The sequence below is a fragment of the Rhipicephalus sanguineus genome, chromosome 7 (genome assembly GCF_013339695.2).
Source record: "Rhipicephalus sanguineus isolate Rsan-2018 chromosome 7, BIME_Rsan_1.4, whole genome shotgun sequence".
NCBI lineage: Eukaryota > Metazoa > Arthropoda > Arachnida > Ixodida > Ixodidae > Rhipicephalus > Rhipicephalus sanguineus.
Window position 1 is genome coordinate 120,304,290 of NC_051182.1, and position 20,109 is coordinate 120,324,398.

General features: G+C 47.0%; 2 protein-coding genes across 5 annotated transcripts in view; one reads left to right on the top strand and one right to left on the bottom strand.

The window, feature by feature from the left end:
• LOC119399804 (mitochondrial Rho GTPase 1-A) overlaps nt 1-4,709 on the bottom strand; it is a 33,345-nt gene extending 28,636 nt beyond the window's left edge. For all 4 annotated transcript variants that reach the window (XM_037666657.2, XM_049417851.1, XM_037666656.2 and 1 more), the window contains exon 1: nt 4,286-4,709. In XM_037666657.2, the coding sequence (XP_037522585.1) occupies nt 4,286-4,337 (52 nt within the window). In that variant the 5' untranslated portion in view covers nt 4,338-4,709. The remainder of the gene's footprint in view (nt 1-4,285) is intronic.
• A 6,474-nt stretch (nt 4,710-11,183) lies between these two features.
• On the top strand, nt 11,184-19,530 carry LOC119399805 (mpv17-like protein). Its single transcript, XM_037666658.2, has 4 exons — nt 11,184-13,267; nt 17,018-17,088; nt 17,457-17,585; nt 18,072-19,530. Exons 1-4 carry the CDS (start codon nt 12,940-12,942, stop codon nt 18,099-18,101), a joined length of 558 nt encoding a protein of 185 aa, XP_037522586.1. The 5' UTR covers nt 11,184-12,939; the 3' UTR covers nt 18,102-19,530.
• The last annotated feature ends 579 nt before the right edge of the window (nt 19,531-20,109 follow it).

Consider the following 20,109-nt stretch of genomic DNA (forward strand, 5'->3'; position numbering starts at 1 on the left):
TAGAGAAGTAGGTCCCGTAGTTAGAAACTGAATCGGGACCTCCTGCACATGACAAGAATTACTCAAACAGCAATGACAACATATGAAGTTTAGACTAACAACAAGCTTCTAAGAGATACAACATAAGTGCTAAAAATGCAGTGGCTATGTAGAAACTAATTGTAGTAAGGGCAACCAACGTACATTTTTCAAGAATCAGAAAAGCCAGGAGAATGTTTGAAAGACACGACAATTAAGGTAATGAAAAAATACATAAAATCATAATGGTAAATTACTCTGAATGAGCTTAGCGAAAAGTTGTATCGTCCTCATGACACCCTTTACGTAAGAGTCAACCAGGGGTATGTCGTCGAATTCTGCGGAGTGCAGTTGCCCAGATTTGACACTCAAAACGTCTACAGTGTCATCTCTAGCCCACAGCAGTGCTCTCACCGATGAAGAAATGACAGAGCAGTGGACTCCAATGGTGTCAACATGTCAAAGCTTGAAGCCTACTACCAGTGACGTTTGATTTGACATTTCTTGTTTTGAGAAGTAAGTAGGCAACCTGTAATAACAAGATGTACTTTGGGCCAACTTTATTTGTCACGACTTCTTCAACAAATCTGCCAGCAAAATGAGGATAATGTAAAGTAAATAACGTAAGGGCATCTCTCTAAATACACCGTTGCGATTGTTTAATAATATCACACGAGCGTGCACCCCAGGATACAGTAGTTTCTAATATCGGCAAGAGGCAACAAGATCAGTGATGCGATAAGCATCCAACTTGATTTCTGAATGCATGATTGCAGATAAGGCTGATAGTGCATATGCATCTGTAAGCAAATAGCGTAGCAGACAGCGCTAGAGCATGAGTGTGCTCTCTGTGTTTGCATATCATGTAGGAAATCTCATTACTTCTTGCCTATATTAGGCACTACCATATCCAAAGGTGAATGCTCGTGTGATATTGTTAAAAAATTGCGAGGGTGTACATACTACCGGTGTCTGACCAATCCGCATCGCACTGAGTTTATGCACTCATAAATTGGAATGAATCACAGGTAATTTTTTTTTGCGTCACGACAATCTTCGCATCTTTCCCTGGTGGCAATAAAGTGATGGTGGGTTGTCACACCTGCCATTCATATCTGCTATCTCGGTAGCTTCTATCACTTTGCAGCTTCTATCTGGCTGGCGCTCTCGTCAACGAAACACAACCTTTCTCAAACACAACTTCTTCTTTTGCAAACCGCGGTGCAAGAGTCAACGGCAGGCCATGCAATCGAGGGCTTGAGTGTATTTACACTGTTCATGTCCAAAAGTAGTTCCTGGGTTTCCATACACATCCTTTGTTTGTTTGCACAAAGAGGGCAGCATGAAAAATGACTGCACACTTCGAGCACAAGGGAGAAAAAAATAACACTGCTTTTGTTTTCTGTGTTTTCTTGCCACAAACACACTTATCCAGGCGACGAGTATTTGCCTTCAAACTCGCACGTAGCAGTGTTTTCTCCCAGCTGTAAAAGCCAAGCTTCGGGAGTGCAATGTTTTGCAACCCTTTATTTCGGTCTCTGAGCTATCTAGCGAACATATGACAACAACAATCGCTATCTCTTCCCTTTTTTTTCAACACTCAGGTTCCTCTTTGCCAACTGGGTTGCCGGTCCTTTCACGCTCTCTGCAGATATTGCTCAACTTGATATCGTCGTGCGTGTAAAACCCTCTTGGCCACAAAGCTCCGCGGTGGTCACCACGTTGAGCTTTTGACGACCATGCCCCCTCAAAATAACATATTACATGTGTACCGTGTCATCAGCTATTGTCTGGCACCACCGCTAAAACATTATGCGTGTAAGACTTTTGATGGAATGTGTTTACAAAAGAGAAATCACTGATGAAGTCACCCAAGAGCCATCAGACTGTGTCGATGTTTTCTTCAGAGTTGTTGTTGATCTTTTTCATTTCACCTTAGGTATATCATTGTGTTTTGCGCAGATGCGGCTGCCATAGGAAAGTGCAGACCTGAAACCTGATGCAAATCACATACATTGGAAAGCCGCTGTGATAGCTTGAGACATTCCCGCAACTTCTTGAGCAGCTGTGCCTTACTGTCGTGAAGCGGGTGACGCACGCAGTGCTTTATAGACTAGACAATTGCCCACTATCAATCAGAACGAAAAGCTTTCAGACACTGCTCCCAAAATACGGTGCTATCTATATCTGCTCCACTGATATTCTCATGTCTTCAGGCTTACGCAACAAACCGAGAAGAACAGTGCCTGCGGCAGCTGGCGTGCGTACGTGATTTACTTTGTTTGTGCTTCTTATCGTTCGGTCCTCCTACCACTTCCCAACGTGCGTGGTAGCCAATCAGAACTGTTGCTCGTTATCTTTCCAACCTCGCTGTAGATTCACATATCTACAGATCATTAAAAAATTTCTATCTATCCTCTTAAATTTCAACGAAACTTCATGCCAACTACCGCAGTACTGTCAACTTTGTATCCGAAGCCGACATGTAGCAGAGATGATGATCTCTTCGTAAGTGTCGGGTAGTTTACAGGCGGCATCTCCTGGCAATGACGCTTTGAGTTAGAACAACGGTCAACGAGACACCAGTTACTGGCAGCAATTGCACAGAACACATTACACTGGTGATGACGCTGCAAGGAGGGTGCTCATGCATTTTTACACTCTGATCAATGATGACGTGACCACCATGTAATGCGTGGGAAAACGTGAAAGACACACGTATTTAATCATTTCCCAGTTGGCCTCCCAACTAATTATGACATGCAGTGTGCAAAGCCTAGGTCAGGACAAACAAGCAATGGCCCTTTCTGTCAATATATCGAGATGCAACATGTTTTCGAATGTCCCTAATGGTGATGGTGAGGAAAGAAAAGAATGAACATTGGGCTGAGTAATGCTGTTAATCGAAAACACGGACATAAGTTACTTTAGTATGGAAAGTTATACGACACAAGGTTAACGAAGAGATGCACAGCTAGGTTTGATGATAAATGTGTCATGGTTTCTTATATCCCTGCTGCTAATTCATGTTATTTGTTGAGTTGGAAAGATATCGGCTTAACAATGACCGGCGCATCTACTAGAAATAAAGTTAACTCCTTTTAGCTCAGTATTCGAACTCAATTAACCTCAGTAATCATAAAATCTGGCTTGAAGTAAGTGTACGTTCGTGTAGATGCCAGTTTTATTGTCGTTGTTTTATCGTTCGCGCGGCATTTTTCGAATAATACACAAAGTTGTGGCCCCCTACGAGCACTCGATCACGATTCGTGACTGAAGGGTTTAACCTGCGAACATGGTGCGCGTTTTATCGGTACAGTTCACACGCTTGAAAGAACGACGCAAAGGAGGCAAACAAACCAAAACAGTCGCAGGACGACGCGGGAAACCTCACGTCGCTACTGCGCCGCAGATACCACCATACCACCTCTAGACGCCCGTCACAACCCCTTCCAGATCTAGGAACCCCCCTCCGCGACTTGGCGACAATCCAAACCCTGGCACATGTGCGCCGTGACGCTACCCACACTAATCGAGCTTCGCCGGTGTACCGGTTTAAATCGCTTCTACGTTTTGTTGCTAGCGTATGGAATACGCTTTCTCAACCAAACTGTCTGGTCCTTACGCCCACGACGCGTTGAATCGGCGCGTGCTCTTCGAAAACGCATCCAATGCGACCATGCGGCGCATAGTTGTCGATTCGAGGCGTCGCGGGTACTTACATGCCGCTCCGAATCGCATCCAAGCGACTTCGCTACCTTCCCAAACAAACCACAAGACACAGAAGCGTCCCGACGTTGTTTTGAATGCCGCCGTACGGTACGAAAGGCCGGCAAGAGACGCAGTTTCGGTTATCCGACACACACGGAGTCGAAGCCCACTAGCACGCGACAGTAGTGTGCTAGTGGGCTTAGACTTTACACCATGCAGTTTGTACGCGAATAAAACGAGTAATCATAAAGGTTGTCAAAGGCGTTCCTTTAAATGCAACGAATTTCCGGCTCCGTAAGCTTCAAAGCGGGCACGACCTATCCATGCGTGAGCGATCGAAGAAGCTACAAAGCGCACGCAAGCCGTGTTGTCGGTGCGACGACGGTAGACTGTTATCTAAGCGGGGCATTAAAACTTACCTACCAGGCGTTCTTTCGAAAGATCCCAACCGGCTTAGGAGCGCAGCCCGATATTCGGGCACCACGACCGACTTTGGTATGCAAGCTCGCGCCGAGGAGACCCGATTGCTTAACTAAATAAACAATCGCCCGCTCACCTTCACCAACGAGGAGGATTCGGACGTCTCTCTTGCCGTTAGCGCGGACCATATCGGCTGGCTCATCCGCCGCAAAGCCGATAATCCCAGCTCGCTAATCCGGAACACATTTAAAGGTTCGTTAGGCTGAAAGGATGAACCACTGTCGAAGGCACCGCGAGTCCAAGCACTCCAGCGCACCGCTCATTTCGAGACACAACACACACGGGTTCACGAAAGTCGGAGAGTCGGCTGCGGGAAGGTCCTCAACTTCAGCTCGAAGAGTTCACATCTCGGCCGCCACGAGGGTTGTAACTTGAAGCCGGCTGCATACAGATTTTCGTTGCCCCTTTTCTTTCTAGCGCAAGGTCAGAGTCCAGAGATGATAGCGTGCGAACGAGGCACACACACTCGCACTTTACGGCAGGTATACGCTAGGACGCTAGCGTTCGCTCCTGCGAAAAAAGAAGGAAAGAAAAGTAAACGCAGAGCCGGCTTACAGTGTTGCCGACACGGGCTAAAACGGACGCCAACCTCGTGAGATTGTGTAACATATTGTAGCCAAAACATAACTACTATTAAAATTGAATGTATTTTGGCGGCTGTTCAGGCCTTCAGTGCCTTCAGTACATAAGATAATACGACATGTGCATTTTTTTGTTATTTTGGGAACCAACGAAGCCATCACTGGAGAAGTAGCATATAGGCACATTCCTTTTTTACAGGTGGTCCGTAAGGTATAAACAAAATACTTAAGCACAAGTGACACTTCGCAGGTTAGGTTAGCTTAGGTTCACATGTCGCCAAATAGTTCACAGATAAGTAACGGTTTTTCAACAGCCCCAATGACATCGAACAAAACTATCATGGCGGCTGCCGTCGTGTTTCGCTTTGCAGTCGACCCTCCGGCGCTGTGCGCGTCGTCGGCTTGTAGTTGCGCAAGGAACGGCTCCAAAACAACCAGCTAGCGTGCGTATCGCATGACACAAGGAGGCCGTCGGTGCGTTGCTGCGCGTCGCTTTGGGCCTCTAGTCGACTACGACGCCGATCGGACGCGACGTCAATCGAGTACAACGCGACCGTTTATTTGAATCGTGCTCCGACGAACGCGCAGTGTACCCGCCCCGCCCTTGAAGAAGTTCGCACCATAACAAGTTCACCGTTTTCCCCGTAAAAGATGCAGCGGGTCGCCTCCAAGTTCGGACGTTTCACGGCCGTGTTCCGCGAAAGACCCCTGGTCGCGAACATGGTGACCTATCCGACGCTGTACGTCGCCGCGGAATTCACGCAGCAGACGATCCTGATGAGCATCGACGAGACGCGGCGGAGACGGGGTTACGACTGGAAGATCATGTTGCGGTACATGTCTTCGCAACCACGGTGTCCGCGCCCTTCCTCAACTACTGGTACCGGTACCTGGACCGCGTGATTCCTTCCCGTGGTACCAAGGAAGCCATACAGAAGGCCCTGACCGATCAGGCCGTCTCCTCGACCCTCATACTGGCAGCTTTCTATCCCGGTGAGTGCGTCCGGCGTTTAATTTTTTGATGATGTGAGAGTTGTTCGACGTAGTGCGCGTGAACTGCAGAGAAGCTGAGTGCTCAAAAAAAAAAATGTTAGAAGGACTTCAAGTTTTGTAAAGATATCGTTTAGTTTCGTGCACCAGCTGTGAGTTGAGCTCTCTGCTTCTGCGACTGTGGAGTGCTTTAAGAAAAACACGTGAATACAAAAAAAAAAAAAATTAAATTACAGGAAATAAGGAGCCGAATTCAATAAAAATAGAATAGAAAAAAAAAGCGATGGTTTTCCACTGGAATTTGTTCATAAGCGATTTGTGGTTTCTTGTTAAGTTCTACGATATATAGTGTATTTCGTGCTTCCGACCGTATATGGTTGATCTCAAACAACACCAGACAGCTTGCTTACGGTACATTGTTGTAACTTAAATAAACGCAGGGAAGTGTGTAATATGTCTGCGTTTTTTTTTTTTAAATCTTTTCTCAATTATATACCGAGCTACGGCATTCAGCTAGTTATAGTGCTCACATACTGCCGATGCCTCCGCAAAAATGCCACTGATGAAAAAATTAAAGAAAAAATGAACTACGAATCTCTGTCTAAACACACGTGTCATTTTAAACCTTTTTGATGCTTTCACAACAGAAAATACGGATATGTTTGCGCGCTGAAATTATGTAATCTGCGTGCTACAGTTAATTGGCACCTTATAATTATTGATTACCTAACCAATGTATGTAACGCAGGGCAGCACAGTCAGATATTTAAATGCGAGAATTAAGGTAAGAGAAAACTGTATAATTTCATAGAGGTAATTGTAACGTCAACCATACACGCTACTGATCCTCGCTGATGCATCTCTGAAATTATTATTATATGCACTATCATTCGGTCAAATCCAGCATATGTATTACTCCCTATTCATGGAATATTATCGTCCAATTTCTGTGTGTGTATTTCTAAGGGAAGTGCAATCCACTGAAATGAAGGTCGTGAAAAGTTATCGCGCTATAAATTCAGACGGAAGTTCTTGCATGCAGAGGAAGTTGAAAACTCGATAGTGACGTGAAAGTTGCGTAGCTTAGCTCGCCTCTGTATGATAGAAACAAAAGAAAAACAAGAAAAAAAAAGAAGGAGACGCCTTGATTTGAAGTATCCTGCGTGTCCACTGAAGGTCGTTAAGTAGTGGGGGGGTATGATGTTTTGTTTTTTTTTTTTTAAGGTCCGGAAACTCAACACCAAATGTAGACATTCAATCACACATTGGGATTCAGACTTGCGGAATCGTTTGGGATCTCGTGATCGCCACTCAATTAACGACTCCTCATTATCGTGGTTAACATATGGACAAAAAACATACCCCTCTTTAACCCAGCTTTAAAAGCAGCCCAAACCTACACGCAACTTTGTGCGAGTAATATTTCGCGCACATTTTCTTCCTGTTACACAAAAAGTACCGACACCGCAATAACCTCGACGCCTCCCGACCTTGTTCTGCGTGTTATCGTAAACAACATCTTACTATCTGTTTAATATGTGCCTTATAAGCTACCGCCAACCAACATGTATATGAAAGAGCATTGCGTTGCGTTTTGGAATTCAGCTTTTCCTTTTTTTTTTCCTCCTCCTAAACTCGATGTAGCGTTGCCGTGCATGATCTAGGTGTTTCATTCCTCCATCAATGTGTCGAAGCTTCTCCTGAGTGTGTTGACGCTGTGCCGGAGTATCTGACTGGAATGCGTTTCGTATACGACGTGCCTGCGCGTCAGAGCGCATAGGCGTGCTCAGGGTTCTGCATTAAGGGCCGAGGCCAAGGCTCAACTTCAGTTTCTCATCTAGTAATTAATGAGCCTATGCCATCGAAATAAAATAAAAATTGGGGGGACGCTTAAGCTTCGCCTTTAAGAGTTGAACGCGATAGGGATATCCTGCCCCTAGTGCGCACTTCGAACACTACGGGTGTTTAACAGAATGCGCGCGCTAAGGTGTGTGCCTTATGTAATGGGTAGCATGCTTTAAACCAGGGGCAATTATGCGCGAGAAACTTTTTCGAAGTTGCGATGCGCCCACTACGTGGTCTTAAGGGAATACGCGCAGTAATGTGCCTTCCGTAATGGGTGGCTGTCTTTAAACCACAAAGTCGTTATGATAATGACATGGTGTGACGCCCGATGGCAATGTACGCTTGTACCACGCAATATTACTGCAATATTGCATCTCGTACTGTGACACCTATATACAGGACGCGTATTTTTGGGAAGCATGAAGGTGCAGCTCAAAGCAGAGGCGTGGCTGTGTGGTAGAACACCTGCTTGCCGCGCAGACGGCTTGGGTTCGATTCTTACTCGGACCCAATATTTTTATTATTTATTTTATTTGCAGCTTTTTCGATTTTTGGGTCACGGACAAGATGATGATTTTTCGCTCACAACCAACGGTGCCGACACCGACGGCGGAATTTCTGCGATACGAGCTCTTTAACGCTATCGCGTTAAAAAGGGTGGGGGGTGGTTCAGCATGTCCAGATTGGCATACCGTATTTTCTCGCATATAAGCCGTCCCTGCAAATAACCCGGCCGCACGCCTTACTTTAACTCTACAAAAAGAAGGAAAAAAAAAAAGCATGTAACCCCTGCATATCCCACAGCCCCACTTTTTAAGCACATTTTCCGTTTTTCTTTTTTTTTTTGGTGTGCGGATTATATTCGAGTAAATGCGGTATATGTCCCGGATCAATATCATTTCTCATTTAATTGAGGGTGGCGTAGCTAGCCGTGGAAAGGAAAATGATTGGCGTATCTTAAGGAACGAGAAGAGAGCAGAGAGTTATGGCGTAGGCGTGCGCACGGTTCTCCTTTAGGGGACGGGGGTTAAGCTTCACCGCAGCGCTACCCCTCCCCCCTCCTGTGGCGCACGCGCACTTGTGCTTGAGTGCTAACGGTTGCAAACGGGATCGTTGTGTACATATACACTTTTTGACAGAAGGCTCCCTGGGGGCCGCCATTAAGGCCTTTGGGCTGTGGTCACCACCCCCCCCCCCCCCCCCCCCACCAGCTTTACACCCACAAAACGCACTGCCGAGGCAGTGACGTCAGCCTTTGTGCAGCCGTGCCACGTGCAGTCCTGAAAGGAGGCGCTTCTTCTCTCCCGTGCAAAATGCCGATACGCGAACATTGCTCTTGTATCTTCACTTTCCTTTCTGCGTGAATTTTCTCTTGTTTTGTTTTCGTTGCGACGCGATGCTTTTTGTAGGTTTGCCAAGTCGGGCGCCTGCGTAAGTTTAGAAAAAAAAAAGCGAAGAGAAAGAGGAAGAAGACGCTTTAAAAAAAAAAAAAAGAAGGAGAACGCTGGATTTCTCTTTTCGTGTGACTATACCTTCAAGGCTACGGACGCACCTTTGGCAACACTCGGACGAACGTGCCGATGCTCAGGCCAAAACGACGCTAAATTCACTGGCAAAGCGTTTTTCTTTTCCTCTTTTCTTCCCCCCCCCCCTTTTTTTTTTTAGAGCGCCCGTTTGGTATTTTGTAGTTTGGTACACACTCTGAGTGAATATATCTTACGCTGCTGCAGTGTGTTTTCCTCTCTTTTCTACGCGGTTGCTCGCGTGAAGAGACAAAAAATGAAAATAGAGACAAAAAAAATGAAGTGGAGTAGAGCGGGAGACGGAAAGTGAGAAGGCATTTCACTGCTTATACGATATGCGGCCCAAGTGACCGTATTCGCGCGAGGCAAACGATACACCAAGAATTAAGGAACCTACGCAATGCGAATAAGGAAGAAATAAGAAAAATGAAAAGTAAGAAGGAAAGAATTAAGCAGGAAACAGCCACCGCGGATAGATGGAGAGAAAAGAACATAAACTATAGCGACCAAAAAGAGGAGAGAAGAATCGGAGAATTAAACAAGAATCAGCTGGAGAAAGCCATTGACGAGCAAAGAATCAGAGAACGCTTGAAGGCCATCTTCTTCGTGGCACGTAGGCTGCCCCCGCACCGTTATTACTACACACGTACAACGTACTACAGACCATTTTTCTTTCTTCCAAGTAAACCATTATACAGCACCGCCGGCCGCTGTCTCGCTGCACGGGGTGAGTCGATGCTCGGACCACCATGAAACCAACCGGAGGTCAAGTTCTCGGAGGTCCGAGGTGCAGCCTGGCCAGGGGCGTAGCCAATTTTTTTTTTCTTTTTGCGGGGGGAAAAAGGGGGGGGGTGGCTCCGACCCTCCTTTATCTACGTACACTCCAACTTTCAAACGCTTCTACAACGAACGCTTCTACAACAAAGTTATGGTTGCAGAAATAGCGTCTTTCCATCTCCTCAACCTTTCCTCCTCCTCCTCTACAACAAAATGGCCCGTATAACGAATGATTTCTTACATCTCGGCTATATTGGGAACACAACGGAGTGCTACCCTTACAACGAATTGCACTGCTTATAATGGAGTATTTTGAAGGTTCCCAGCACTTTGTTAAAAAGGCGTTCGACTGTACACACACATACAGAATGCAAAAATTTCCAGGGGTATTTACACACCCCTGCTCCCACCCCCCTTGGCTACGCCACTGGGCAGGGGGATACTCCAGGGCCATGCAGCGCTTACCGAGCCACAACCGCGGCCTGTACAAGGTCAGCGGCAAACACGTACGTGCTCACTTAAGGACATAACTTAGCCGCAAAGTATAAAGACACACGCTAAGGGAGGATTAACGACAGGACGAGCGGCACTTACCAACCAAATACTATACAACTATAGATACAGCTATAATACAATATAACTATAAATAAATATCAACTAGGCCAGCAAACAGCCTTGTTAAAACGCGTTCACTTAACAGCGACCGCGCTCGCTCGATCGCGTACAATATAAATGCACTCTTCACTTGCTCTGATTTTACTACTCTCCTCTCCTTCCTTCCTCGGCAGTAGAGAAGAAATGTAAATGAAACCGGAAATGGAGGGGCGAACGCAAACACGACCGAGGGGTTGGGGGGGGGGGGTCGTCTTGGGGACTGCTCCAGATACGCGTGTAGCGGTCTCACTGTCCGCAGACCCCCCCCCCTCTCTCCACTTCACTTCTTCTTGGTCTCACCGCCGGCAATCTCATCTCTTCACACACTCTCTCATTCCCCTTCGCTTTCTACATGCGCTGCACAGCACAGCATACAGCCGCTACCGCGAGTGCGTACGTCTCTGCGTCTGGAGGTCGTATCAATGATTAGCCGGCCAGAGTGGACGTCTCCCTCGCCACAAGCACACGACGGATGCCGCGCGCGCTGTCGACTACGGCAGTCGCCTAGAGCTTCTCAAAAGACGTCGTCTCCAAGCCGAAACGGAACGGCGAAGGGATTCCCGTTGCGTTAGTACGGTAACGGCGACTGCGTTGCCTGTGCGTACACGTGGTGCTGGTGTTTGTGGAGGTGCAAAGTCCTCATCGAAGAAGTGGAAGACACCCCGTTGCGTTAATACGGGAACAGCGACTGTATGTCTGTGCATCTGGGTGCACGTGGTACATATGCTTGGCATTTAGACCGCTAACAAAAAGACGAGGACAGTGAAAGGGGCGACGAGACTGCAGGTAAAACTTTTCCATCTTATTTAACCGCAGCAGCACGTATCGATATATAGACAATTGTGACTTGCGCAGAACCCAACAGACCGGTCAGAAGGCTTGTGCCTTTCTTCGTGGAGGTACAAAGTTCCCATCGAAGCTGTGAGACGTTGTGCTGCAGCTGTTCGCGTTCGCTCCGCTCGCAAGGGACACCTGCCAACTGCTGTGCGTACGGTGGCGCCGGCTGCAACGACGCGGAGAAGATCGCGCGCGCTTCGAGTTGGGGAATCTCCGAAACCTGCTGCCTGCTGCGCTGTACGCACGGATTACTGCCATCGAAATACTGTACTACTGCGCGTAAAAGTTGGCGCACCATCTGTGCGATCTCACCGGTTGACACACCAGACCAATTTCCTCCAGGTGTACCGAAGTCATCGGAGTGTGCGCGTTTGTGAACATCGTGCCCTTCCATACCGCTACACACTCTGTGCCGGACTAGGTGGTGGATTCTTTTACCTGCTTTATTATTGTTCTTTTCATTTACTCCACCTGTACACAGTACACCTGTACAACAGCGTGCCAAATGTCGTATCGATATTCTCAATAGCTCTATAGCTGTAGCACTCCATGAATTGTGCTCTACTGCTGTTCTCGCCAGCTTGGTCCTTCGGTGCACCGTACATGTTTTAAGCCGGCAGCAGACCCAGAGTACGACCACGGTTGTTTGAGTCGCTCGCGTGGCTGTCATCAACGAAGTATCTCAGCGTACAGTGCATCTATCTATACGGCCGGTCGTGATAAGTGTGCGGACCTCACGCCGTTTTGTATCGTATCCCGCGATGACTGGGAAAAAATAAACGTGCGAGTCTTCAGCCATTCGGGCACTGCACCCCCTTTTTTTTATCGCTCTGTGCAAACAAGCTCTTCGTGGTATAAAACGACGACACCACTTTCCTCTCTGAAGCCCGCACGTTCTCGACTGCAACTGCAACGTGTCCACTGTGGATCTCAAGCTTGAAGGAAGCACAGTCCTATCCGAGTACTGCATCCTGCGCTTCGGCAATGCTTCAGCACTGAACGTTATACCGCGACCTGTAAACAGATCGTCGTGGGTCGATCAGGTGACATTCCGAAACCTTTGTGCATACATTACGCCGGTTCCGGTGCGACGATATTGTGACGTGTGCGGAGTGATCGACCTCTGAACGCAATATCCGGCTGTACGAGTGCGCGGCGGAGCGCCTGTTTTTACTTGGTAATAGCCAGTGCAGCAAAGAACGAGGGCACGCAGGGAAAGAGACATTCTGACGATACACAGCGCTAACTTCCAACGAAAGGTTCATTTCCGTACCGATTTTCGGTGGAACCCGGGCGATATCGTGTCCTCGACCGTTCTCGTGTTTACACAACTGGACAGACAATTTGAACGGGCCACTTGATTATGACCCATCATTGTATGTAGCGCAACGCTTTACGAAGGACTGTGAAACACACAGTGTGGACTGTGGATACACAGCTGGGCCTCATAGTCGACGCGTTGAGTATTACTTCTGCTAAAGATAAGACGGTAGGTATACCTCCGAGGACAGCTTCAAGTCGTCATGCAGCATGCCATCGCCAGGGTACGGACGTTGTTCAGGAGTCGACCCCTGTTGGCAAACGTCGTCTCCTTCGGCTCCATGTACATCGGCGCCGAAGTGGTCCAGCAGACCATACTGCAGAAGCTGGACCCGTCCGTGCGCGGCTACGACTGGCCCCTGGTGGGAAGGTACGCCGTGGTCGGCACCGGCATCTACGCACCGGCGCTTTTCTACTGGTACCGATACCTGGACCGCGTTATGCCGGGCAAGCTGGTCGCCGTCGCCGTCAGGAAGGCCCTCATCGACCAGGTCTTGGCCTCCTCCACGCTTCTGGTAGCCTTCTACACGGGTGAGAAGGACACCGTACGGCCGCGGTGGTCTAGTGGTCATGGTACTCGAAGGTGGCGGGATCGACTTCCTGCCGCGGCGGCTGCATTATCGATGGAGGCGAAAATGTTTGAGGACCGTGTACTTCAGGGGCGTAGCCAGAAATTTTTTTCGGGGGGGGTTCAACCATACTTTATGTATGTTCGTGCGTGCGTTTGTATGTGCGCGTGTATATATACGCAAGCAAAACTGAAAAATTTCGGGGGGGGGTTTGAACCCCCCAACCTCCCCCCCCCTTGGCTACGCCCCTGGTGTACTTAGATTTAGGTGCACGTTAAAGAACCACAGGTGGTGGGAATTCCCGGAGCCCTCCACTATACGGCGTCTCTAATAATCATATCGTGGTTTTGGGACGTTAAGCCCCAGATATTAATATTATTACTAGACGACATTACACGATTCTCTTTCACTGAGGACATTCAGGTTTGTCTTTCTACTGCAAAATGCCATATAAAGTCGGCAACCAGCGCATCAGGGGTTGTTCAGATGAGGCTACATGTATGAGCCGTATCGCGATCGGAGATGGACTTGTGTACAGAAAAAAATAATTATCGCAGACGATTGAGAGTACTTCATATTCTACTGTGAACTACGCAAATTGGCTTATCAAAAATATAAATATTTCCAGGCCAGATTGGGTATATTGTAAGCGGAGTTGCCAGTTGTGCTTATGATACGCTGATTTGAACTCGTTTTTTCACCGAGTTGCTTGTAGAATTTTGCAGTCGCCTGTCGCGTTTTTCTGGGTCTGTTGGTGTTTTTTTTTCTGCAATTATAGTTATTTTAGTGCCCGTCACGTTAACGAATAGCTCATGTCGTTGAATTTGGAACGTTGAAATCAAACATGCGCTGGGGGAGTCAACAACTCTACTGGATACGCTGTTATCTTGGATACTACGTTAAAAAGCAAATATGTGCTTTAGTTCATAGTTGCGCATATTTTCGCTGTACAAAATAATGAATGTTATTTCTTGCTTTCCATTTAAAGAATGAAACGAGTTTTTGAAGTTTCGTTTCCTTTGGGCACCTTCCAAAAGTCGCTCTGTTTTTCTTTTTGTTTTAGGGCTTCCTTCGGGATGATTATTTCGCTTGGTATTGCGGCTGCATCTGGCAACTGTGATTGTTAGCCAAAGAAATGCTGTCATATTTAGTAAAGACAAAAGTTTATAGGGTCCAAATTTTTTCTTACTATGCATATTCAACAACACTCGGTCGATCATGAGGACGAATGCCACCCTCAAAGACATGCTTCTTTTCCGACGTTACGACACAGGGAAAGGTCTCTATGGAAATTGCGACTTCGCTCTTTTCTTTTTTTTTTCTTTTTGTCACATGAAGCTGATTGATCCTCGTCGTTTAGGTTGACGTGCAAGCACACTCATCTCTTTTCTCCTTGCGTCAGAGTTCTTGACGAATTGCCGTGTAAGATATATGTCACTTCTGGTGCATGAACCGTGATTGGCTGTCTCCAGGACGTTTGTACAATGTATGAGAAGTGTCGAAAGTTGTTGGGCAAGTTAGGGAGCTCACGTTTATTTGTATGTCTAAACGCCATCATACTCGTTAATTGACGGCTGTATAGATGGCGCCTCTAGCGATGGTACGCAATGAAGTGGTTCCTCCCGGTCTATTGCATCATAGGCGTGCACATTGTTTTGCATTGAGTTTCTGCCTCCCTCCTCTCCTATTGGTCGGATTCGGAAGAAAAGCTTCGCAATAAATGCAAAAATGAAAATGAAGTGATGACGGGCTTATCAGAACGAAACAACAGATTGCTCCGAGAATAGTTTGACAGTCTAGTGATTCAGTGTTTCACTTTACTCTAGTGTTTCTTCCAACGAAGGTAAGGCGTTCTCAAGTTTTTTTTTTGTTTTTTCAAGACTGTCCGGTAAATTCCCGCCTCACTGCGCGATAACGGACGTCCGAAGCAGGAAATAATTGTCTTGACGGCGATTGCCGTTTCCTGTTCGGCAACTACCGAGCAATACCATCGGTGAGCAAACGCCACATGTGTGCCGCGCCGCCAGGCGTCTGTAATACCGCCTATAAACGATCTTGCGTACGACACACTGGCGCCGCCACCTTGGGCTGTTAAACTAATGTTTTTTTTTTTAATTTTATTTTTTTTTATATCGCGACGTGAATTAGCAAGGTCATGAAACGTCGAATGCACCAACCGAACCGCTTTCATGCGTGTTCGTCTGTGTAGCACTGTTAGTTCAGTTGTTAAAGATACAAAACGGGAAGTTTAACAGCCCAACTAGGCGGAACCGAAACCCACCCGTAAAATAGTCTATAACATGGGTCGGCAACCTTTGGAGGCAGAGGGCCGAGTTGCATAACGCCGACACGGCGGGGGCTCCACGGACAATAGGGGGTGGGGGCTTTGAGGCAAAGAGAAAAATTCGGCGAATTGACAAGAATGATATACAAAACTGGAATATAAATCATGTTTATTTTCATCACGCATGTCACAAGGTTGAACTTTATCAAGGTAGGTTAGAAGCAAAAAAAAAAAAATTCTTTCAGGGCGATTTTTGGTGCTGAACATTCTTAGCCAACGCGCAAATGACTACATCGAGGTTTCTCACCGAAAGTCGTGGAGGTGTTCATCGCTTAGCCGGGAGGTCTTCATCGGTTAGATGGGGCGGGGGGGGGGGGTGTTCTGACGTCGTGCTGCGGGCCACAGGTTGCCGACCCCTGGTCTGTAACACTGCCAGAAACCAACGGGCACTATAAACACTCTTTATGGCAAATTGGCCCTGATGAATTTTGCAAGGCGGGGCAATTAAGGGTAATGACATCGAAACTTAACACCCCCTCCCCCCATTTGTAGCGCAAATAGCCACAAGAAGATCCATGCGGTTTCCTCACAAAGAAATGTTTCCTAGTTGACGAGGAGTCCGTCCTGGTCCTGGGTTCCATTCCGGCAGCAGCGCCTTTCCGGGGCAGTCGCTTTACCAATTGAGCTAAGCAGGAGGCCAGAAGTTCGCAGCGCGAGGGCGAACTATAATCGACAACTCGAAGCACTAGGACACTGAATCACATGCGAGCGCAGTGTTCTCTATTAGGGGGAGCTAGTTGCAATGCATCCCCCGTAACGGTCGAGTCCGAAAGAAACAAGATTCGCAATGGATGCAAAAATGAAAATGTTTTCCAGGGGTACAGGTGCAAAATAAACAGTTCCTGGAATGCAACAAAAGGGCTTCTCGGCGGCCGTTATGTCAAAAACATTACTTTAAACACTAACGGGACAGGTCCCAATAAGTAAAGCTACGGGGCACACTTGACCCCCCCACCCCCGTAGATGAATAGGCGGGGGGCGCTCACCATGACCCCCCCCCCCCCCCCGTTGTGCGCGCGCCTGTGTACCGAATATGAGCATATTCACACTGTGTACACTATACGTTCCGGCCAGCACAGGAAGGCAGTACGCTCTCCTTGCTACATTTTGCGCAGAGTGGAGCATCGACCGTGCGTTCTCTTCGCTTAGTCGTTTTTAGGACGCCAAATTCATTTCCGATGAAGCCAAATTCATTTCTGATGAAGACTCGCTGCGTGCGTGCCGCGCACTGAGGGACAGCACGGCGCCGCCGACGGCGGTAGTGTCGCTTCGGGCGTCCGTTCTACATATAGTGCAATAAAATGTGCCGGCTACAGGCTCAACGTCATGATTGCTAATTATACTCCCCACGTTTTGGTCTCCGTGCAGCCATGAGCGCCATGGAGGGCAAAGAGGACATCTTCGCAGAACTCAAGGCCAAGTTCGTCCCAACGTACAAGGTGCGTACAGATCGGCTGCGTCAGCGTATGGTCACCAGCGCCCTGTATTTTACTACCACGCAATATTTTTGTTATTACTGCATACCATTTTGTTTCTCTATGCAGATTGTCTAACCTTTCGTTACCTCTTTTTATTCATCACTTTATTACAATACATGAAGTTGCCATTTCTGCCTGCCATGTATTGTTTACTTGTGCCGACTGAACAGTGTCTTACTACGTGTAATCGGACTCGTTGTAAGAACCTTATATACATGCCCTTTGCGTTATGCTCCCTGATAGAGTTGTCATGAAGAAATAAATAAGACTAAAATTTATGCGCACGTACAGAGTTGGTTTCACTTGGTATCGCTTTTTCTCATTTGCAGCTCAGTTGCTGCTTCTGGATTCCGGCGCAGTGCATCAACTTCTTCCTGGTGCCGCCGCACCTCCGGGTCGTGACGGTCGGCATCTGCTCCTTCGCCTGGGTCAACATCCTCTGCATCATGAAGCGCATGGTGAGGTGTCGCGCAGTGCAGATGCCCACTCACTGTGTTGTATATATGCCTCGTCATGACAATTACGTCTTCATGACACGTCATCGTATGGCAATAGCTGTCCACGTCAGCAATTACCATATGATGTCGCATTGAGGAAGGCAAGCGTCGTTGTTGAAATATATGCTCCTGCTTGAGATGTTCCTAGTACGAAAGCGTCGATCAGTTTGGCCACGCCTACCCGTGAATATCTCATTTGAATTAGAGCTGGACATGTGCTGCCATAGAGGTGTGCAGTCCATTTGTAAAATTTGTTTATGCGGCACTTCCAGTTTATGCATGTGACCACATATGCTCGCGGTCGTTGATAGTGCTGGTTGAATCACTTCCAGAATTTCATTTGGAACCTGTAACATTAACCTATATTGTAGATTACCTGTTTATAACGAGCTGTCGCAGTTCTGGCTTCGCCAGTGTCATTCCTCTTGCCTTCTTTGACGTACGCAGACCGTTAAGGCACGCGAGGAGGACGCCTAGAGCGACCACCGTCGGAGTACCCAATACGTCACTACCGCCGTCGTCAAGGTGACCCGAGTGCCTGGATGTGACGTCACCATATGCCTCCAAAAGGAAAATCTCGCATTTGGAACGACGTCACTTCCGGAAGGAGCAAAAGACCGACAGTTTGCTATACAGTGCATCGATCTAGTCGTCCGGATTGAATCGAAGAAAGCGCACATTTACCGCAGAACGCCTTTTTTTTTCGATGCAACTGTTATTTCGTCTACGGGGACCATCCGTCTCCATAACGAAGTGCCTAACTGATCCTGTTGACGCGCTTCGAGTGATATGTATACATCCTTGTGTACTCTACTTAGTCTCGCGATAAATTTATTTTAATGTGAAAGAGAAGTCACGGAGGCGAATTGTCCGCGCGACTGCGCTGCTGAAAACAGTTCAACTGCTAGATGACATTAACAGCGCATACATGAGCAGGAAGCGCGACAGTGCAAACAGAGGCAAAGAGCGCCGTTTGCCTCCGTTTGCACTGTTCCGTTTCCTAATCTTGTATACGCTGTTAATACTTTATAACGGACCCTTACCAACTTGTCCAAGCTTCAGCCCTCACTAGTTCAACTGCCTTAAACAGCTCACTTACTATAACACTTATAATCAAATGAAACACAAGGTATACGACTTGACAAATACGTACATCACTATGGTGCTGATGGGCATTCGGGAACGTTTACAAGAAACAATTTTTTTTAATATATGCATTAGGCTGTATATATTTAAGCCGCTGGCCCTACGGCGTTCGCTTTCACTCATACAAGTTTAAGTCCGGTGCTATATATAATCAACTTTAAGTGCCTGGTAGGACATCGCACAGGCGAGCTCACCTCAATTATACAAGGGGTGTTCAAATGAAAGGGTACGGAACGACACTGTGGGTATAAATGAAGAATTTGTTCAAAGTATACATCATGTACCTGATCACAACGCTCCCATTGGTGAACGAGCCGAAGGATTCCTTGTTCCCAGAATTCCTGTGGCCGTGACGAGACCCTGTCCTTTACGGCGTCCCTGAGTTCATCGTCCGAGTCGAAGCGCTTCCCTTTCAGGTGTTTTTTTCAGGGGACCAAACACATGGAAATCCCAGGCGATGAATGGTGGCCCGTTTGACACCTTCCGCTGTCAGAAATCGTTTAACGCCCCGCTACTCCTAAATCCTCGGATTTTGCAACGTTAACGCCATCCTGTCCTCAGAAGCATTGCCGCGGACGGCGCTCTTTATAAGAGCCTCTGCTCTCTATACTGCGCATGCGCCCCCCACCCCTTGCTCCGATCCACGGCAGGGACTCCAATCGCATCCCTAGATGTCTCGCTACATTCTCCCTAGTGGCAAAGGCATCTATGTAAACGGTCATGTCGTTTCGACGTTTCGTACCTTTTCATTTGAACGCGCCTTGTATATATATATATATATATATATATATATATATATATATTATATATATATATATATATATATATATATATATATATATATATATATATATATATATATTATATATATAATATATATATATCTTTCTACAACTATAGGTAGTCTGTCTATCCAAGGCGTACAAATATTCAAGATTGAATTACATTACATTTTGAGGGCATGTCTAGCGTTTTTGCCCATATACATATACTTGTAGTCGTGAAAGTTTGTCGAGAGTTTTCCGCTTGTTAAAGAAAGTGCGACGTGACTGTGTTTGTTCCTCCACGAGAACCATCGCTAAAACTTCCAAGCCGTCTTTTTTGAATGATCGCGTCTGTTGATCAACGCATCGTTAAGGCGGTGATAAGAATTGTGCAATATGTGCGTGCGTTCCTGAAATTTTCGTTTATCACGCATATGATGCGTTCTTTTAGAAGCAAGAACTGCGCGCGGAATGCACCCACAACCATCATTTCGAGGTTTAGTTGGTCGCCACATTTTGAAGGAATGATTCAGCGCTGCAAAATCACTGCGAAATCAAGTTAACGATTCCAGTAA